General features: G+C 32.6%; 2 protein-coding genes across 5 annotated transcripts; one reads left to right on the top strand and one right to left on the bottom strand.

Moving 5' to 3' along the window:
* The first annotated feature begins 327 nt into the window (after positions 1 to 327).
* Positions 328 to 19,038, top strand: LOC110996433 (serine/threonine-protein kinase Pak). Of its 3 annotated transcripts, none has more exons than XM_022264087.2 (13): positions 328 to 472; positions 686 to 812; positions 958 to 1,118; positions 2,607 to 2,778; positions 8,425 to 8,540; positions 9,210 to 9,311; positions 10,653 to 10,771; positions 11,354 to 11,482; positions 12,510 to 12,687; positions 13,386 to 13,587; positions 14,182 to 14,297; positions 14,796 to 15,014; positions 15,404 to 19,038. In XM_022264087.2, the coding sequence occupies exons 2-13, from the start codon at positions 701 to 703 to the stop codon at positions 15,485 to 15,487; spliced, it is 1,710 nt and encodes a 569-aa protein (XP_022119779.1). In that variant the 5' UTR covers positions 328 to 472; positions 686 to 700; the 3' UTR covers positions 15,488 to 19,038. The 3 variants fall into 3 exon arrangements, with proteins under 3 accessions (XP_022119779.1, XP_022119778.1, XP_022119777.1); XM_022264086.2 differs by having other exon boundaries at positions 10,653 to 10,780; positions 11,357 to 11,482; XM_022264085.2 differs by having other exon boundaries at positions 10,653 to 10,780.
* A 631-nt stretch (positions 19,039 to 19,669) lies between these two features.
* LOC110996429 (methionine-R-sulfoxide reductase B1) lies at positions 19,670 to 22,711 on the bottom strand. 2 transcript variants are annotated; one of them, XM_022264080.2, is made up of 4 exons: positions 22,423 to 22,711; positions 22,206 to 22,310; positions 21,979 to 22,140; positions 19,670 to 20,193 (listed from the first exon to the last, which is right to left on the bottom strand). In XM_022264080.2, exons 1-4 carry the CDS (start codon positions 22,508 to 22,510, stop codon positions 20,012 to 20,014), a joined length of 537 nt encoding a protein of 178 aa, XP_022119772.1. In that variant the 5' UTR covers positions 22,511 to 22,711; the 3' UTR covers positions 19,670 to 20,011. The 2 variants fall into 2 exon arrangements, with proteins under 2 accessions (XP_022119772.1, XP_022119773.1); XM_022264081.2 differs by having other exon boundaries at positions 19,670 to 20,157; positions 22,423 to 22,705.
* Between the last annotated feature and the right edge of the window lie 408 nt (positions 22,712 to 23,119).

Here is a 23,119-nt window from a genome sequence, read left to right as displayed (position 1 = left end):
CAAATCAATCGCCTTCGTGCCTTCTCCATCTACACGACACTGGCGATTGGCGAAGTACCTTGTGCCCAGTTGGCACAAATAAAAGCCATAAAAAAATCTATGATATTGCGTGGTGTTACCAATCTAATAAAAAAAATTACATCGTGTTCTTTTATAACATAATCTCTGACATATATATCTTCAATTCTAAGTAATACACCTAAATTATTATTTTTTTAGAGTTTTCTTAATTAATTAAAAAAAAACTATACCTGTGGTAATAAGCGAAGATATTACAATCTGTAGTAAATAATAGTCAATAGTCACCTGCTCGATGCATCATGCAAATGTCTTTTTAGTTTTTTTTCTGACCACTGATCATTAAAATAATTATGTATATTTATTAACTTGTACACGTTTATTTCCAAATAGTAATATATTGAAATGTGAATATTTACTATCGCCTTATCACTTCATATTATTTCGCTATCAAGTAAGTAAATGTAGCCCAGTTTTTAACCAGAATTATACCAAGAACCATGGTTGCAATGCTCGGGGCGCGTCCATGAGTAATAATATTGTTATATACAATTGTGGCATTACAAGCTACCATAAAATTTAAGTGAGGTGTTTGGGGGACAATCATAATCAACTTAGTTATATCGAACTGTACAACAGTTTCGGTGACAAATTCATTGTTATTCAGGTATAGTATTTCATAATGTCGAGTGACGAGGATAAACCACCTGCGCCTCCAGTGCGCCTTACCAGCAATCGAGCAACGGACCGAGTGGATTCTGTATCTTCGGTTGATATGAGACCACTGCCCAAAGGTACAGTATATTAATTAATATAATATGAAATGTTATATGTTTATAGAATTCAGGACATTCACTGTCCTGTCATTTGATAGTGGTACAATTTTAGTGCTAACATGTGACCTTTATTCAATTAAATTATTTCCTAAATTTATTTCAGAACCAGATGATGGTAGTGATAGAAAGAAGAAAACACTCAAAGCTAAAATAAAAGGATCAAAAAGTACTGCCCACAATGATAATAAGCCAAATATTAGTTATCCAACAAATTTTGAACATACAGTTCATGTTGGTTTTGATGCAGTAACAGGAGAATTCACTGTAAGTTTTCACCTTCAAAATGTTTAGTACTGCACTATATATATTATTATAGTCTTAAAAAGGCTCGTCAATATTGTCTACTAGGTAGCCAATGCTCATGCACTGGTGAAAATATAATGTTATCTAGGTCTTATTAAAATAGTTGTTTTACAATAAATATAGGAAAATCATAACAGTAATAATTATTAATGAAAGTTTGTTAGGTTGCACTTTTCATAACAAATATATAAAGTTTAAGAACGAGATTTACCCTATTATTTGCACTGTTAAGCACTGTGAAATGGATTTACTGCTTGAAATTATCACTTATATATTAATGCTTTTATTTAAAAATGTACCCATGGGCTTATTAGCTTCGATTGCATTCTAGCTTTGGATTATTTTATATTTGTGGCAATTGGTGACTAGGCTGTTTAATTCCTCTAATCTTAGATTTGTAACACCGACAAAGTGATTGTAGATATCGATCTAGGCTGGTTTATATCCTAACACTAATATTAAATGCTGTTATTAGTAAGACTTCCACTGAATGTTTATTCAACAACTGCACTTTTTTTAAGATAAATCTACAATATATAGCGGTTATAAACAGTATTTTGCATTTAAAATCTTTTGAATGCCCTTAGTTACTTATGAAGTATATAAACAAAATTACCAAAATCATCTATAGTATTTTTTTACAAAGCATTAAATTATTGCATGTTTAGCAATAGCAAGCACCCAAAAATTTAAAGTATAGAATTAAATATGAATGATGATATTGATACGATATTTAAATAGATACAATATTTTAATATTCAATAGTAGCCATACTGAAAGACTTTTATAGAGTTCATTGAATGAGACATTGAATAATATAAACATGTAATTGAGTTCCTTGTATTGCCGCCTTTGTTTCAAGCTGCCTATGACAGTAAGTAATTGTAGCATATTCATTCCATTTTATACAATTTAATAAAACTTATTTGCTGTTCTCCAGTTTTTTTACTATGCTGCAGCACTTTCTTTTTACTGTGTGTCATATATCCATCGCAGAGTTGTTCATTAATCCCCTTATCCATAAAATTAGATCTAATTGTTGTCTTTAAAACTAAAGTACTAATTTTTTATTCACATTGTGATATAGAGACATTATATCAAAACAGTGCAGGGGTAGAGTATGTATATGTACATGATTAAAATAACATTTCAGTATTTCATTATCAATCCAATCGGAAACTAAAGAAGTTTCCTAACTCTACAAATATAATCTATGAATGTACCAGTAGCAGTAATTTAATGGATGACTCTCAGAATCACAGATAGTTATATGTTAAAAAGTTGCAAATGTATAGATAAGAAATGCATGCTAGCATTGTCATACATTTTATATTTTATGTTAAATATCACTTTGATCTCCTTCTTGGTCATGAATTAAGCATGATAATGGTAGACTTAGATTGTCGTCATGTAATTGTTCAAGATATACCTAATGTGGAAAATTTTTAGGGCATGCCAGAAGCGTGGGCGAGGTTGTTAATGGCATCAAATATCAGCAAACAAGAACAAAAGAGTAATCCTCAAGCAGTACTCGATGTACTTAAGTGGTATGATGCATCGGCCACTCAACCACCAGTGTCCAAATACATGACATCGGCACAGATGCACACAACACATTCAGGTATTTTTAACAATTCATTTTATATAATTATTGAATTTGTACATTCAACATTCCTAGAATTTGCGAGTTCCGTGAAATGCATGCTTTTGTTTGTTATTTTTGTCACGCATACAACTTACATTCTTTTGTTTTTTGCTTAGTTTAGTTTGTGGGCCATGAGGCCAATTGCTTAGTCTTTAGACAGCCTGGAGAATAGAGGTAAGATTGTGAGGGTCCGTCTTGGAAAAAATCAAATGGTTCAATTTAACTTTCAACTTACGCCTATATAATATTATCTGTGAATTTCACTTATATATGGGCTTTGCAATACTACCATTTTCTATCTTCATAGATAGATAGCAAATAGTGCATTTGCTTTTGGGTAATAAAAGTTATCGAGTACTGTCTTTTATTATCTAACAGAGCAGAGAGAGATGTTACTAACAGTCATAGAAAGGCGCGAAAATTACCATAGAATATACACGATATACAGACAACTTATATTTTAACAATAGACAATGTCAGAATGTGTGTGGATATAATAATAATAGTCTTTATTCATATAAGTTGGTACATTTTTCTTTTCAGTGTAAGATTTGGGAACCCTTTTAAGTAAATATACCTGTGTTAGGGTTCCCAGCTCTTCCATAACAAAGTTAATTACATAAAATAATTTAACCAGTTCAATTCCTTTTTATTTTTTACTTGTTAAACCGTTATCATCAAACCTGATTGTGTGCATGAGTAAGTGTGTGAGAGAGTGAATGAGTGAGTGAGTAGGTGAGTGAATGAGTGAGTGAGTAGGTGAGTGAATGAGTAATGTGTAGCTATTTAAATCATGGGTCTCAAAAGCAGTTCTAATACTGCATGAGGCGTGATAATAAGCCAGTCTTTTATTCGGGTTTTTAGGTTGTAGGCGGTGAGAGGGTAGATGTTAAGCAGCCTATTTAATTTATTATATAAATAGGCTGCTTGCATATTGCGTCTAGCGAAGTCGGTCCTTACGGTCTGACCGACTACAACATCCCTATTTCTTTTTAAGACCAGCCTATTCTCAAACGGGAGCGCTCTGTGGGTTTTTAAAATTAGATTCAGGACAAACAGCTTCCTAACGGAAAGTAATTTGCTAAGATGATAGAGCTCTTCCGATGGGAATCTGTATGGCCGGAACAGCATCACTTTTAAAAGAGCCCTATGTCCCCGTTCCAATTCCAAAAATTTTGTTTTATTGGCCGCACCCCATATGTTTATGCAATATGTTAATACGGTCTGAACGAGTGCTGTGTAAATTCTTGCAAGTATTACATACGATGTGATGTATCGCAAAATTTTAAAGATGTATGTAAATTTCCGTAATCTACCAGTCATGGACTCTATATGAGGATACCATGATAGCCGTTCGTCTATGTGAATGCCTAAGTATTTGGTAGAGCTAACTTTTGTAATTGGAGGACAGGGGCAGTTACCGACACTTTGCATATCGCAGTTATGTAATTTAATTTTAAAATCTTTAGGTGGTTGCGTTCGATTAGAAATTCTGAAACATATATAGTTAGTTTTCTCTTTATTGAGAGACAAAAGGTGGAAATCAAGCCAATTAGCAATAGTTGTCAGTCCAATTTCCGTAGATTTTTTCACTTCTGCCCAGTTAATTCCTGTGAAAAGTACAGCTGTGTCATCTGCATAGGAAAATATTTGCCCGTTATCAAGTTTTAGATTACTTAACGCATTAATATATATTAGAAATAACGTTGGGCCTAATATGCTTCCTTGCGGAACCCCATAGGTTATTTCCATTTCATCACTTATGTAATCGCCTATTTTCACTCTCTGTGTTCGCCTTGAGAGGTAGTCACAAAATAGATTTAGGGGTATATCTCTTATTCCTATTTGCTCCATATTATGTAAAAGTGAAGAGATACAGACAGTATCGAAGGCCTTTCGTAAATCTAGAAATGCACCAAGGCATTTCTTTCCCTTATCTAGGTTTGTCACTATCAGAGACGTAAATTGAGATATGGCATCTTCCGTGGATTTTCCTTGCCTGAATCCATATTGTGAGCTTGATAGAATATTAAATTTATTAAGGTAGTTTATTAATCTAATATTCAGAAGTTTTTCTAGTACCTTGGAGATGGCTGGAAGAATTGAAATCGGCCTGTAATTATTGACTTTGTCCTTATCGCCGGATTTAAATACTGGTACAATAATAGCTTGCTTAAGTTTTGTCGGGAAAATCCCTTTTTGAAAACATAGATTGGCCAAATGACATAGACAAGGTACTATGAGACTTCTAGCGAGTTTTAAGAATCGTGCGGGAATATTATCCCACCCTGGTGTGCTATCAGATTTTAGGTTTCTGATTATATGATCTACCTCTAGAAGGTCAGTACTAAATAAAACAAACGAGTGGGAGCTAGATTTAGGGGCAAGTGGTGATATGGAGGACCGTGACGGGTTTTGTTGAATTTCCTGAGCTAGTGATGGGCCAAGATTTGTAAAGTAGTTATTAACTTCATTTACAGACTCTGTGGGCGTGGGCTTAATGTTTATAAGTTCGTTATTATTATGTTTTGTTTGACTCATATATGCAATCCTCTTAATATTTTTCCACAACTGTTTTGGGTCATTAACTGAATTATCCAATTGTGTTCTTTCATATTTCCGTTTTAATTTTTTGATTAAGTTGTTACAAAAGTTTCTATATCTTTTATAAGTTATTGATAGAATTTCGTCATATTGATTACTTTTTAACCGTTTTTGCATTTTATTCCTATTTCTTATGCAACGTAAGATACCGGCAGTTATCCACGGCTTTAATACCTGATGTCGTTTAGATACATTTGTGATTGTTGTATTTTCTTCTAAGGATTCTTTAATCTTATCTATCAATTTGTCTACGACTACATTAGGATCCGTGCAAAGTAAGAGATTATTCAAATTTTTATTAGCTAATGTTATTACCGCTTTATCAAAATCTGTATAGGTTTTGAATTTTTTTGCTTCAACTGCGTTATGCATTTTTACTTTCTGTAAACTTAAAAATACCATGAGATGATCTGAAATTGAAGTATTTAGTACAGCTACTTTTGCCTGAATTTTTTTATTTTGTTGTTTTATTATAACATGGTCTAGGCAACTATTATTTCTGGTTGGAAAGAGATGTCCCGGCATTAAGCCGTATATAGATAACATGTTAAGGTAGTTGAGTCTGTTGTTTTGGTTACTGTTGTCGACATTATAGATTAGATTTATATTTATATCACCGATGATGGCTATATTTTTCTTGTTTTTCACATGTTCCAAGTGCAGACGAAGTGATTCAAGAAATGTGTCTGAATTCGGTATAGAAGGAGAACGATAAATTCCTAAGATTAAATGATTTAGTACCTCAATTTGTATGCATGATGCATTTTTTAAGATTATTTCGCGTACTTTGGGTTTCAGATTATTCTTAATATAAGCTACTACGCCATCATTCTGATTTAATTGATTCGTAGTATGGTATGATGAATATTGGCTAAGTTGAGGAATAGGTTTTGTATTATTCAATCTGCATTCGGTCAATATAATTATGTCAACCTCAACTTCTAAACTGCTCAAGGTTACTTCCAGACTGTCGAAGTTCCTATAAATACTTCTTATATTTTGGGTAATGATTGTTAAATCACTTTTTTTAGGATCTATAAATTGCTTTAGGTTGTTTATTTCACAAGTGGTGGATATAGTCATTTCAGTTTTGTCTAAGTCATTAATTGTTGTTAGTGTACTATTCATAATAAATTTTGAAGGAAAAAATATTTTCTTTTACATGACTACAATCAATGTTAAACGAATGAATAGTTGGTATTGGTAATTCAGTACTAAATTCCATGTCATAACGTAGTTGAGGGTAATAACGAGTATTTTTGTTTGTATATGCAGAAATATATCTTTTTATATGACGATAATCAGTGTCGATCGAAAAAATGAAAGGTATTGGTATTTTATTATAAAATATTGTGTCATACAGTATTTGAGGGTAGTATTGAGTATTATTGTATTTGGCATGATACGTGTAAGAGAGATAGAGAACATAAATTACGATGATCATTTTTGTCCGAGCAATAGAGACAGACAATAAAAGAGGAAAAATTTTGTGTTGAGTATAAAGATGAGTGTACAATGGTGTATTATGTTTTAGTGTGTTGATAATAGTTAACGGATAACAGTTGCTAAAGATAAACTGACAGTTAATTTTAAAAACTAATAAGGCCTGCAATAGTCAGCAGGATTGCATTATTTGCTGTATTTGAGCTTCCGTCTTGAGTAAGAGTATAGGTGTATTATCATCTTTCCTTAAATATACTTTACCATACGAAGTCCAGCAATATTTATATGCCTTTGATCTCACCAACTCTTTACCACGAAAAAGGAGTCTAGATGCTTTTGGCGTTAGATTTTCAGATATATAAATCGGAGTATCTTCATTGATATGGAGTCCTAGGTGTTTAGCGCACAATTTAGACTTGTGTTTAATATTGAAAGCTTTACACATTTTTATGATGTCGTTCTTAAGCAACGTTGAAGTAGTCTCAACCAAGATAGTCGAGTTTTTAATACCTTCCTTCTTAGAGCGTTGCCTGTAAATATCTTTAATCTCGGTTTTGGGAAGAGGGCAGCCAATGTTTGAAGTCAGACACTTAACCATTTCGAGTAAGTCTTCTTTTGTTTCATTCATCTTTTTTGGGACATTTTTAATTTCAAAATTAGCCTTTCTCATGCCCTTATGCATTTCTTCAATTTTTTCCTCCAGGGTTGCTATATTTAACCGATCTTGCTGTGACTGTTGTTCCAATTTTTCAATTTTTTTCTTGTACTCATCATTTTGCGCCATGAGAAATGCAATTGAGTTTTCAATATTGTGGTTTGTATTTTTTATGTCTGCTAAAGTAGGATTGATTTTTTTTAGTTCCGCGCTATGCTCGTTAATCATGGTCGTCATGATATTTTTTATTTCCTCTTTGAAGTTTGTCAGTTCGGAAGATAGATCAATATCCTCTCTTTTTCTTTTTAGGCGAGTTGAGACAAACATGTGCCTCGTTGAAGTTGGCGTTGTGTATTCGGTACCACCAATTGTACTCATATCCGATTCCGAAAAAGATCTATTTATTTCAGTGACAGGCTTATTGTACTGTGTGCATGCATTCTTATCTTGAGACATATTAACAAAGGGATTTTTATCAACCAATGAACCCAAGCTACGTATGCTAATGACTTGTTCTATTTGTCGCAATTGTAAGAGGGAGGAGCCTAGCGACCGGTTTTAGCCAGTGAGAGACAGAAAACTGACTGCGCGTGCGCAAGTTGAGACAGCAATATCCAGTTTTACTCACGTAACCGCTTGCACTTTATACTTCCCTAGTATTGCACTTTGAAATATCAGTTTATAGTTTCACAAATAAATAATTTAAAATACTTTCAAGCACACGTCTACACGGTTCAGTTATCCAAGAGGAAGAGGACTGTGACTTGAGAAAGCCTAAAATAACTTTGTCATTATCCTCTTTTATTCATATAGAATAACTTATTAACATTACAACTAAACCAGTGACAGGTCTCAAATCGTAGGTCTAAACTGCAAATAAGTGTAACCTGCTCTTTTTAACCGACCGTTTAAATTTCCAGGATCGTCTGTGTCCCGCGTCTCATCAAGCAGTCCCTCATCATCGACACCAACAGATACTGAACATCCGGAACCACCTCCGCCGCCACCTTCAAGGCCTGATCGTACTAAGAGTATTGTAAGTAAATGTTTTCTTATTATTTAGTTGTATTTTTATATATTAGATTTTTTTTTTCAAAAATGTATTATTCTATCTCTCTCTTTGCAATGAGCTTCCATAGCTGCCACTAATTTTTATTATTTATCTTTGGCTGCATCAGCCTTTTATAAGATAGCCAAACATTATTATGTGTAGAATTCGACGCCGAAAATTATTGGACTTAGATTTTTTAATTAACATGTGAGGGAAATAAGCTACATTTATTTTTTACCTTTTCTCACCTGGCTGCAGGTAAGTATAGCAATCATAGAGATGGGTGCCTACTACAGTGAGGTATATAATATTTAATATTGACGGTTTTAACTTACTACATATAACTAACATGAGAAAGTAAAAATAAAAAATAAATTAGATGTTAATTAATTACTATTAATTGCAGCAGGCATGATGGTAGAGGTTGTTTTTATAAGTTCATGATATTGAAATCAGCTTATAAAAAATTGTTTCATCTAAATAACAGATGATATTATTCTAAGTCCGGATCTTAGACTTAGAGTAGCGATTGCACAATTCAAGACGTTCTATCTATCTCTTTCTCGTAAATTGCTCCGTCCTTGTCGTACGTTTGTGTACGCACTTTTACGTACAATGCCGAATATAGGTTGACCGTTATATTCAATTTTATAGTACACGAAGCCCATAGAAGAAGAAGAGGCTCCGCCCCCTCGGCCTACGCCTGCGCCTGCGACGCCCCCGCACGTTCCTCATCCGGCACTAACCACGCATTCTGTGAGTATTTTTCAACAATAACTGGATTTACATAATACAAGCGTAAAGTTACATAATAAAGTTACATAATAAAGGCGCAGAATTTTGATCCAATAAAAAATAATCGATAAATAAATACGCACACATCTCTCAATTAGACCTGTAAGTGTAAGCGAGACAGATAGATCAATATGATTTAGCAGCTGTTGTATTATTTACGCGTCGGTTTTATGTGCAATGACTCTTTTGACTGATGGCCATAGCATATAAGACATGCCCTTCTAAAATATTATTAAATTCTATTCTACTACACGCACAAATCATCTTGGTACCTGCGTGGACTAAGCTTCCCCTCCCACCACACCTCCCACCACCACATCAGTAAATTAAATACCACCACCACCACTGTGTGGAACCAGCTGCCCACTGAAGTATTTCCGAACCAATTCGACTAAGGGTCCTTCAAGAATAGAGCGTAGCAATTAAAGGCCGGTAGCGCGCTTGTGAGCCTTCTGGCACTTAACATCAGGTGAGCCTCCTGCCAGTCTGCCTTCTGTTATATAAAAAAAAATATTTTAAATACTACCGTTACGTTTGTCGTTTACGTTAGGTTTTTATCCTCTGGATATAGAACTGTTACCAAACCTACATTAAACCCTTTATTGATATACGTTGATATAACTATATATATATAACATCAGGTGAGCCTCCTGCCCGTTTGCCTCCTGTTCTATAATTTTTTTTTATAAATAATCAATATATAATAGATACCTAACGCGAGTGTCGAGGTGCCTTAAAGATTACTTGATTGCCATAAAGTAATAAAACACTTTTTTACGGATTATAGTTATGTATTATTGTATTTAAACTTATAATTATTTGTACATAATTTTAAATTTAAACCGACGTTTCGCGTGCTTTACAGCGTGCGTGGTCACGGTGACTGAAGACAAAGGTGTTAAATGTCAAAAAGTATTACAGCTGCAGAAGATGTTGTGTTATCTGTATTTATTTCCCCGGAGTTGGTATCGACTAAAAGATGAAGGGTTTTTGCAGAAATTGCTCACTTGCCAAATAATTATAAGTTTAAATACAATAATACATAACTATAATCCGTAAAAAAGTGTTTTATTAAATGTGTAAAAGTTATGTTAATAAAAGACAATACTATGCCATAAAGTAAATTAAAAAAAAAATGATTACTTGAAGTTTTTTTGCAGTTAGTACATCACTATGACGTCATTACATCGAGGTGCCTAGTTAACTTCTGCGTGTAGTAGTGCAACTTCTTATCGAAGCGCACAATTACTACTTAAGATTTACACTGTACTAACTTATATTGTAATTAATATAAATCGACAGATACCGAGAGCAGAAGTGGTCCCAGCACCAAGTCTGGATCGCAATAAGAATCCGGCGCATACGCCCCCTGCCCATGCGCCGCCTGCCCCTCCTAATGGTGCCCCAGCCACTGACACAGGGTATGTCAGGTACAATATGCTGTTAATTATATCACGCACACACACGATACAATTTCAAACTCTATTTTTCGGACTTTGAAATGAAAAAAAAGAAAAAAAAATTTTACAAAAGATCATCAAGGTATCACTTGTTCCATGTCATTAAATTGGAGCCTGTTGGCATCCCTACTCATCGGCAAAGAAGAGAAGTAGGCCGAGAGTAAAAGCCGGCGTAAAAAACTCTCGGTACTCTTTTGAAAAAGCAAACAAATAATCAAACAATTCTACAATATTTATAAAATAAATATATATATATAAAGTCACTAAGCCTTTTTACACAGATTTTCTTTAATACATTTCTTAAATTTATTATAAGGCAGAGATAAAAGAGCCTCTGGGATTTTATTACAGAAGATTATCCCTTTTCCCAAAAAAGTATGACTGACTTTAGATAATTATTAAAAGCTATGTTTTATATCTGCTTTTTACATGAATATTTAATAGTTGTGTGTCATATAAAATCGTAATGAATCTGCTTACGTAATAAATAATCCCAGTCAGATTAGATGGAAAATAAATAGTGATTGATGAAATTTATTTCAGAAGATCGACAGGCCAACAGCAAAGGAAAAAGAAGATGACGGATGAAGAGATATTAGAGAAATTAAGAACAATTGTTAGTGTTGGTGATCCTAATAGAAAATATACCAAAATGGAGAAGATTGGACAGGGGTGAGTTAACAAAATATATATTATTTATGCTTTTTTTAGTATATATATATATATATACTAGCGGACCCGTCAAATTTCGTTTTGCCATGTAAATAAATTAATTAAAAGAAAAAAAAATTAGTTCAATAAAACTAACTATCTGCTATTAATAAATAATAGGGGTTGATCATAGAGGGGTGACAATTAAGGGTAATATGTATTTTAGAATGCTGTATGTTTAAATGATTATAAGTTTACAATAATAGCTAACTTCAATCCGTTAAAAAAGTGTTTTCTTTAAATGTGTAATTATTATGTTAATAAAAGAAAATACTTATTTTAACAATAATTAAAGAGGGTACTTCCATTTTACACCTCGACGCATCCGACGCGTGCGCGAAATGTAGTGGGGCGATGACGTCAGGTGCACGTGCCAGTAGCGCTCGATATCGCTTATTTATTTAGTTTATATATTATTATATAAAGTTTCAACCTTTTTGTATATTACCTATTCAATCTTTGGCTATATGTTTAGTATATTTTGAAGTGAAACTTCTTTAGAATCGTTGTGATTTCAAACCGGATGCAACGGAAAAGCGACAGTTAAAAGAGACAGAAACATTAATTCATATGATTTAACGTGGGAGAAAATGAGATAGATAAACTTCTTTAGAATCGTCGTGATTTCAAACCGTATGCAGCGGTAAAGAGAGACAGAAACATTAATTCATAAAATTTAACGTGGGAGAAAATGAGATAGCAGGCATTATACAGTCTCTCTTTACTGCCGCTTTTTCATTTGATCGAATTTCAAACTTTCGTTGTTTTAGTTTTTGCTAAATTAAAGATTTATATTAAACTATCATAAAAATATACTGTTTTTAAAGAACACACACATTTAGATAGTGGAAAATGATTAATTTATATTTGATTAATTATAAAAACTTTGTTTTTGAAGGTTTCACCTCTACCACGTGTGAATTGCACATATGTTTTTTTTATTTTTTTGTTATATATATATTATGTTAGCTTAACAATAATTTTGCAGAGCATCTGGGACTGTGTACACGGCAATCGAGACGTCAACGGGGATGGAGGTCGCCATCAAACAGATGAACCTCAGCCAGCAACCCAAAAAAGAATTGATTATCAACGAAATTCTTGTCATGCGGGAGAATAAGCATAATAATGTGGTCAACTATTTGGACAGTTATCTTGTGAATGAGGTACGTTGTTTACGCACTCGTAAGTTAAAAGAATTCTGGTGCATTTGCCCACTATGTGTTTCCTTGATAATTTTTCTACGAAAACTTACTTACTAAAACATAATTGACTGGCAGACTCGGCCAAGCGTTGCTGTGGCTAAGGTTTTATATCATAGTAGTGAACTATTCAAGGGAAATTGTCGGAGAACTGATGTGAAAGTTAGCTTATGTGAATCGTTGGTACTTTTAACACAGCGCCATCTGATAGAATTGTATCAAAAAATAAACAAATAATTTAATTAAATTAAATAAAATTGCGAATATACTTATAGATCTAAGCTATCCTATCTCTTAAGTTGGACCAGACTGCTCACGGTGTGCCAATTTAATTTAAAATCGGTTAAGTAGTTTAGGAGTCCATCGCGGACAAACATCGTGACAGGAGGTTTATATATATTAAGATTTTATAAATGATCTTAAGCATCACACTTGTGCTATATTTTTTAAAGGAACTGTATGATTGTGACATGTTTTCAAATTACAGTTTTTTGAAACTACCCACTGCATTATAATTATAATAATGTAATAGTATATGGGTGTAATAATTTATTCTTTTCAATTTTTCCTAACGCGCCAAAAGAATTATAACTTCTAACGCATGTACATAAATACACACTTTTTTATTTTGTGCGGGTAGTTAAATTTTTTTAATTAAATAGGAACTATGGGTGGTTATGGAGTACCTAGCGGGTGGTTCTTTGACTGATGTAGTAACTGAAACGTGTATGGACGAGGGGCAAATAGCGGCGGTATGTCGCGAGGTACTTCAAGCATTGCACTTCTTGCATACAAACCATGTTATCCATCGGGATATCAAGTCTGATAATATACTCCTGGGTCTGGATGGACAAGTTAAACTCAGTATGTATAGTTTTTTTTTATATATCCTATTAAAAAAAGTTTGTATTATATATTATTACTTGTGATGTTATATGGAACACGGTGTAATGGTCGTCCTTACCAACAAGAGTGGCGAATAGTGTATTGCCAGTTCTTCTTTTCCGTTTTACGTTCTACGACCTTGATTTGAGAACTGACAGTAAATGTAAAATTAGAAGCATTTCTTTTTTTTTTAACAAAATATGAATGATTATAAATGATTTTGGTTAATTTTTTCAAGCTACATTTATATTTACAGCGAATAAAATGAATAAATTAGTAAAAGTTAGTTTTTATATAAATTAATTTAAGAGATTTGTTCTCTCTGATTTCAATTTATTTTATAGAAAAATAATCTGTTTAAAAGTATTATATACATTTTTAAAATTAACAAATTCTTTATTTATAATCACAAAACCATTTTTTTACCTATAGACATTTTTTTACACACATATAAATATGCTTGAACGCTAGTTTTATAGATTTTGATAAAAATCGAGTTTTGTGTAATGATTTTTTATGCGTTAAAATCACATTTAAAAAAAGGTATATTTTGAAGAAAGTTAAATTTTTTAGCGGACTTTGGTTTCTGCGCCCAAATATCTCCGGAACAAAACAAAAGAACGACGATGGTCGGAACGCCATATTGGATGGCTCCCGAAGTTGTTACGAGGAAACAGTATGGTCCAAAGGTAAATAAAATTCATTTTAATTTAAAAATAGTCGAATACAATTTTTTATTGTGTAAACTTAATATTTAATTTCTATCGAATTGAATTGGTATTGTAAAAACGCAAGATTTTTCTTTATTCATTTATTGACTATTAGTGGACCCGAAAGATGTCCTGCATGATATTTTAAGCAATTAGGATATTGAGCAACCACATTTTTATTTATTTATTTATTTTAATACTTTATTACCTTATTCAAAAACATAGACATAACAAAAATAAAAGAAACAGTTTATAAATGTTTTAAGGCAACGGGCGGCCTTAACGCTTACAAGCGATTTCTTCCAGGCAACCCTAATACCGAAACAGAAAAAGATACACCAACAGATTTTTAGTAGTTAATAAATAACCTAGATACCATCACCGGCTCGTGTGTCAAAGTCAAATCAACAATTGTCATCCTTTGACACCGATTTAGCGCAAACAAATGTATTAATTGACGTATTTTTTTATTTCCAGGTGGACGTGTGGTCACTAGGTATAATGGCGATCGAAATGATCGAAGGCGAGCCCCCATACCTCAATGAGAACCCCTTACGTGCGCTGTATCTGATTGCCACGAATGGGAAGCCAGATATCAAAGACAAAGACAAACTGAGTGCGGTCTTTCAGGACTTCCTCGATCAGTGCCTAGAAGTTGACGTTGAGAGACGCGCCACAGCCCTCGATTTACTTAAGGTAAATAGATCAGCTGAGGAGAGTTTTGAAGTGAAACTTCTTTAGGCGTATGAGGGTACTTTTACAAATGTAACGTCACGCAAGTATGCAACGGAAGTGTCGAAAAAGTGAGAGAGAGCGATCGAGACCGATTGAGAGAGGACAGGGTGAACGTAGCATGATTTATTTTGTAAAATTTCGTTGTATTAAAACAATTTATAGCGGCATCTACATGAGTTGTTTTAACAATCGCTTTAATTTTTAACTAAAAATTTAAAAAGAGACAAATTATAACGGAGCTATCTCTTACAAACAACCGTAGTAAAGAAATAACATTAAAAAACTAAGTATATCGAAAAAAATAAAATTACTAGTAACATTGATAAATTCTACTAATACTTTGTCCACAGCACCCGTTCCTAAAAATGGCTCGACCGCTGGCGTCCCTCACGCCGTTAATAATGGCGGCGAAGGAAGCGGCTAAGGGGCATTAGCGACGGCCGGGGGCCCCATGCCCCAACAGGTGCATCCCTTAATAGCTTAGGACTTTGGCTGCGTGTCATACAAATTATATTTTTACAAACGATGCAGTCCAGTAGAGGGGAGTGTTCGGCGATGTGACAGAGAGGGATAGGTTCGGCTAACGCTGTCTCTTTCACACACTTACGGTCATGTTTTGTCTTTGTTATATGAACCGTTATATAAAAAATATGATATTGCAATCTGGGCAATTAGAGCTATGGAGCCGTTTAAGTATTACAAAATAGAATAAAGGGGTTCTTAGATTTTCCCTTTTTTACACATATTACCCACACATTGTCTATGCTTGAAAATAAAATGCATTTTCAAGGATTCTACAAAAAATATGCATTTATTTACTGTTATTTTTGCTTACTTTTGCTGTCAGAGGGGGGGATATATTCCATTAAATCTACTTACGTAATACTTAAACTGCCCCTATACCTGAAACATGGATTTAAATATATAATATTAAAACTTATTACTCTTATTTTTAAAAGCTATCGTTATTCATATAAGTATTATCTAGTAGAAACTACCATTGGTAATCGATATGGGAACCGAGCAAAAATCCCCGTTAAGATTCGTGTCGCCGTGCGAAAGAGCGAGCGCTAAACGAATCTATCTCTCTCTTTCCAACATCGCCGAGTACTACAGTAGACGTAGACGTTATTTATTAGTGACGTGACTCGCTGGCGTGTTTTTCGATAGTGTAGATAGTGTAGTGTTAGCTGATTCGAATTGTTACGGTTCATCTACAAACGAAGACTGTCACTTTATATATTAGATTTATAAATATTAGAATAGAACTTCGAAATACGGTTTGTTCCACTGTGATTATAGGGGAGGGTAGGAAACACGCCAGCGAGCTAGAGTTAGGAGCTAAATCGACCCTATTTCTATAGCGCTAAAGTACATAATTGCGCTTACGTGTAACAGGCAAATTTTCATCAACGTGTACGCAATATTTTTTAAGTTTTAATTTGCTAATGACATTCTCGATCTATGTCAAAATATGTTTTTATTAATATAAAAAGTATTATGATTTTTAACTTTGCTTTTGTTGGCTTCGCTATTTTTGTTCGATTTTGAATGCCTTGAATAATCTTATTTATGTATTTTTTATACTGGTTTATCACGTGGTTTTATTAACGCGATAATATTTTAGATTAATATATGATTTACGAATAACAATACAATCAAAATCTATGTTAGAAATGACAGTTTGAATTCAGTTATTAATAGAAAGTCCTAATGGCCCTTTATAGGCTGTCAATATGACGACAGATGCAACATGTATAACCTTTTTTATGTTTTTTATTTATGACACAGATTAATGAAAAGTCTTTTAATGACTATAATCGTTACTGTCTGTGGTAGTCGACGGCTGACAAATTTGGGTTATTTTTGACTTAACTTTGAGCATGTAGGACTATTTCCGTACGTTCAAGTACACCTTACGAAGTATTAGAATTTTTCCGACAAATCAAAAGAAAATAAACACTACGAACTTGTATTTTGTTCTCTGTGGCCCTGTACTAATTGCAGTTCAAAGGCATGGTCTATCGTATGATAGTATTTATTTACATTCCGTTTTATTGATATACACTTTTTATTCTTTATTGTCATATGTCGTATTGACATATGAAACGACAGAGGCCGTACCATGCCTAATAATAATAATAATAATTTATTCATTGCAAGAATAACATAATTGGTACAAAATAGTATCTCAAAACCCAATTTGACGTATAGTTGACAGATTAAGGGCTTGGTTTTTAATCTGTTTGCATTGTTTGAATTATGTTACGCAGTATTGTTATTCGTAGATATTTTTTACATTAATTGAATTCCTATCAGTATATCTTCGTGTAAGCTTATAAGATTTTGATTTTGTCATTAATTATTGTTAGTCATGAATAAAAGCATTTACATAGTATTAAGTTTATATAGTCTATTATAAATTAAACAAAATTAAGGAAACATCATTTGGTTAATTTTTGTGGCACAAAAGTTAATGATAAGTGAATGATAATAAATCCGATAGAAGAGCTAGATTTTTTGTTAGAAGAATAAGACTATTGTGCTATTATCATTTGGTTTTCTCTTCTTTTTGAATTAATTATAACATACTGAGCTGTTAATTTATCAGCGGCCTATTTAAAGTTTGTTCTTGATAATATAATGCAGTGAACTTAAATATTTCCTAAAATAATCATTAACTAACTAACGACTCCTCCGACCCTGATTAACCCCCAAAATTAGAGGGCAGACACGCTTCTGTATTATTGTATATTTTTTTGGCATGGACTGGCAACATACAACCGTATTACAAGAGTTGTTTGGCCTATTAGTCTATATACCAGGCTATAAACTCCAAAAAAAAACAAGAGTTGTTTTGGCGGGAAATTTCCTGGTTTATCATGCAGTAACCATAGAGATGGTTGGTTTATTATCTGTTTACGTTGTTTATATATTAAGAACTGTCAAGTGAACATTATATCTAGAAAAACTTTTCTTTGTTCCTTACCAATGAAACTAAAATATTTTTACACGTATTAAATGTTTTAAGCCTTCTAGCTCTGTGTATATTTGGTAATATTTGAAACTATTTGAAATTAAATCATCCGTTACGACAATAGTAGATAATAATAAAAATATTTTTTTCTTAGGATTTGTCTCTCTGCTTTTATTTAGGTTGTGCCGATAGAAGCTTTTTTTCGCTTATAATTAAGGGTGAGATTACTATAAACGTAGGTGAACTGAAGACTGTTTATGCAATTTTAAAATTTTAATTCACAAGAGGCCGCGTAGTCCGACTACTATGTACTATTTTTATAGGTACAATCATTTTTCAAACCGTTTTTCAGCCATTTTAGCCTTTCTAAAACTCTTGCTATGTAACATATATAATTTTTAATATTAAACAATTTCATTGTTCACTAAAGTTGCTTAAATTATTTGTTTTAATACGCAATCACTAGGAAATTTAATTAACGATAACTGAAATTAAAAAAATATTGGCTTGGGCCACAATTGGACATATTTGGGCGTTGGAAATAATACGTCAATATAATTAAACTCGCTGAGAAAGAATTAATGATGGCTAAAATAAATATTTCTGGCCAGTTGAAAAAATACACTTTTTTTTTTAATCCTGGGTTTTTTAACTGCCTAAAACTTCCGACTATGCGACCTTCGGCTATGTTTTATCATTTATCGATATATACCCAAAGAAGTTTAGAATTTCCGTTGCCTATTCGCTCTTTACACCGCGGCCTAGACTTTATTTTGCGTCTGTAACAGCTTGCATTCCATGTGTCATCGGTGGGATCGCTGAGGTTATTGGCCTATTGTACAGATGAGCCAATCTTTGAGAGCTTGAAGAAAGTACTCCATTTATTTTATAAATTAGTCTTATAGGAGTGTAATTGTGATCTTGAAGATGAATTTAAGATAAGAATTAACTGTAATTATATGTAAACTAATTCAAAAATGTATAATGTAATATTATGTATGAAACATGCAGTTTTTTATTTATTAAATACCAGTGCCATGTATGAGCATCTTGTGCATAAATTATGAACCTATAATAAATATCAGATTCACCCTAATGTGTTTTGATTTTTATAGAGAAATAAAACTTAATTAAAATATCTCTAATACAATTTTTCGATAGCTGTTGATCTGCTAGAAGGCTATACTAGTTGATGACAGCCATTCGTGTCTATACATAGTTGTTTGTCACACATAAGTCTATTCTACCATCTGAGCGTAAATAAAGGTTTGACCCCGTAATACGCAAAATCATTGACGTGTCATGTCGCGTATCACAGCAATGTTAACATGGAGGTTTTTTTCTATGGATTTTTAGTGGATGTGTTAAAAAAATTAGGGGGAACAGTGTTTGTTTAGAGTTAGCATCATTGGCGTGTCAACGTGTAGATAGGTTGACCAATCACAATCCGAACGAAACTCGCCATTTTGTGTTACATGCTCACTTCCCGGGTGAATCTACTTGTACTAAGAATCCTAGAATATCGAATCGATAACTCGACATTTGTCGATCGATTCGATGTGAAATTAATCAACACTTGAAGGAACTGGAAGGGCACATGGGGAAAATTACAATTACGCATTATACAGTAAAAAACAAATTATTTACAAAAATATTTATTGTTAGTCACAAGCCATAATCAGTAGGTAGGTATTACACATCTTTGTACTTACAAAGATACTAACATAAACAATATTTAAGGAATTATATTTATGACTTCAATGTGGTAACCAATGTTACATTATGCAAAATAACAAATTGTAGCCTAAATTAAATACATATATAGTTAAAAATAACTCCTTGCACAATTAGTATGGGAGCAAAAATATTTATTAAGTCACCCCTCTTATTCGTTATAAATAAATAGTATACATTGTAAATAGGTACTGAAAACATTGAGTTAAGTACAATTTGTGTAGACAATTCTTTACATAAGAAACTTCTAATCGTTTCTCTCCTCCGCCGGTATGAAGTCCATAGATGCCGAATTAATACAAAAACGTTTCTTGGTGGGTGCCGGCCCGTCATTGAACACGTGTCCAAGGTGAGCTGAGCACTTGGAGCATCGCACCTCAGTTCGCACCATACCTGGTCGTGTTAAAACCAGTAATATATTTGCCCCAACTATGTTCATTCACCAAAGCACAAAATATCACATATAATGATTCCATGATTCCAATGGTTTTCGTTTCGTGTGGTTGTTGGCGACGCAGCAGCAGCAGTTGACGTCCAGGTGCAGCCATCCGGAGAAGGCAGGACAGGACAAGGTGGATCAAGGAGTGTGGGCAATGCAATTATGTCATGCACATTCCATGTTAGATGCAAATATGATGCCATGTTAGTGGTAATGCAATTGAAAACATGTGATAGGCAATGGAACAGAACAATATATAATAAATAAAATTGTGCTTGTCATTGATGTTACAATGAATAAATATAATATGTTTTAAATACCAGTATAAAAGGAACCCAATTTGTTAAGTAAAGGTTTGATTTTACACCAAAATAATGTTTGTAGCCAGATATAAACAGCAATATTAATATACAAAAATAAACATTTTTGTGAAGGATAGGAATAAATAAAGATGGATAATGGAAAAGGGAAGAGAAAAAAATAATAAAAACATATTAGCACAAATTTCCCAACACCATATTTATAATATTTTGACTGATTTTATTAAATATAATATACAATAAATAAATTTTATTGTTCTTTAAACTTGATAGAGATTTATCAGACTTAAAAATACTTTTTATATAAATTACAAATTAGTAGTCCAATATTGTCATATTGTTGTTAATGTATTTGTTATTAGTAAATAAAAAACACTTGCTAAAGAATTATCACAGACGATAAACTCAAAATAACAACAATCTTTCACCCTAAGCATTATGTTATCTAGAATATTTGTCTAATTGTGTTATTGTATTTACAACCATAATATAGTTACATTATGGTAGTACATAAAGTCTACAAAATAAGGTAAGTCAATACTTGAGGTGAAATCATGTTGTACAATCTAAAATTTATTTTGAGATGGAAAAGTATTATGTAAATATGCTTGCAAGAGCACTTCTATGGCTGCATTGCACAACCTGCAATGTCTAAATTTGAGTATAAAAACAATTAATGTTGCTAAAGGCTGCAGGTTTTGAAGATTATAATTTTTCCAATAAATTATGTTTATTGTATGTTTAGAAGTGAGAAGAACATCCATTGAAGAAGTGAGAATGAAATAATTCAAACTGTGAGCAAATGTTATATTATAAATGTAGTATTATAAATAGTATTATAAATGGCATTGGATAGCTAAAAGACCTTGTTAGTTTTATGGAACCATCAATAGGCATTGACATTGATATTTGTTCTACTTGATTGAATGTGGCATATTAATGTGATTAAATAGATTTTTTATCAAACAACTGTCATAGAGGATAAAATACAATGCAAACTGGTTTTATATACAATAAACCTTTGGACATAAAGTTTAATCTTTGATAATTTATAGCCCCTTAGCAGTAAAGCTTGCATTGCAGAGCATACTTCATTAAGTAGCATTTATTAGAAAACAATATGTCTAAAGCTAGGCAAAATTGAAACAACTCAGCAAATTAAACATAACATTTTAATAATAATGATTTTTATTTCTTTTTGAAAGAAAAGTTGGAACTATTTCTCAGGGAATTTAATCAACCATGTTTAATTATTTATTTGTTTATTTATTTATGTTAACATTAATTTGCCAGGTAGTAGTACCCACGAGTGAATAAAGCAGTGAATTTAAGAAAGTTTCACAAGTATTTAATCAAATGTTTTTATATACATATTTGCTATAAAACTAAGTTATAATGCTTGATCTACTCTCTTACAATATTAGTTAAGTGAATAAAATACGAAACAAAACATACCGGCACTGGTATCCTGATGTAATGTCACTTTTTCCTTAGCTAGAACATCATTGAATGCTGGCCAACCACATCCAGAATCATATTTTGATTTTGATGTAAATAATTCCTGTCTACAAACTATACACACATATAGGCCTTCCTCATAAAATTTATTGAAACGACCTGAAAGGACATCTAAATAAAAATTTGCTTGGAATTATTTAAAAAAATATTTTAATATAAAATACCAGTATAAGGTCTCTCAGTTCCTGCTTCCTGTGTGACATGATATTGGAGTGGAGTTAATCTTTTCTTTATCGACTCCTTGTCTTCCATGGCTCTCCAAACCAGCGCTGTAAGGCGTATTATATATGAAGTATGACAATAAAAGTGCGTTTAATCTTAAGTGACGTATTGCATTAAGTATGATTATAGTTTTTAGTTATACAAAAAAAAGGTAAATACCAGTGGTAAAAGGGTGTCGCAACTGAAAGCTTTTATTCGACAGAACAGTTTTTCTAAATATAGTCGTTAGTGGTCGTAATACACGCATAACTACATCACAAAATTCCAGTACTTCCAAAAAATCTTAGCATAACGTTACGTAATAATCAAGATAGTACAATACTGATATGAATTTTAAGTTATGAGTATAATTTTCATAGTTTACTTTAGATATGCTATAATACATAGAATATCATAGATGTTATTTTTTTAACCCAAAATCGAAATAATAAAACATAATAGTGTTGCCAAATAGTCTTGGCGACATACCCCTAGACTAATTTGATTTCTCCCCTGAAATCTCCAAGGATGCCCTCACCCGTTTAGAAAGACAACAACCTCCCTTCACCCCCATCATCAATTACTGAATTTTGGTGTTATTGTAAAAAAATTATTGAATTAAAATCAAGTCGTTCACGTTGTCAGCTCTAACGCATATACAATTAGTAAGGTTAGACACACGGTTCCTATTCATACGATCTGATCTTACTTCAATTTAGTTAAAAAATCAGCAATAAACAAAAGCAAAAGAAACTGTACTTGGCGTGTTTTTGAAATTTCCCTTAAAAACCCCTAAATATATATCCTATACCTATCTTTACCCCTATTCTGCCCCTTACTCGGTTAAAAACCCCCTAAATATAGGAAATCTCCTGAT

The sequence above is a fragment of the Pieris rapae genome, chromosome 23, assembly GCF_905147795.1.
Source record: "Pieris rapae chromosome 23, ilPieRapa1.1, whole genome shotgun sequence".
Lineage (NCBI taxonomy): Eukaryota > Metazoa > Arthropoda > Insecta > Lepidoptera > Pieridae > Pieris > Pieris rapae.
Note: the sequence above shows the minus strand (reverse complement) of the source record. Positions and strands in the feature narration are given on the sequence as shown.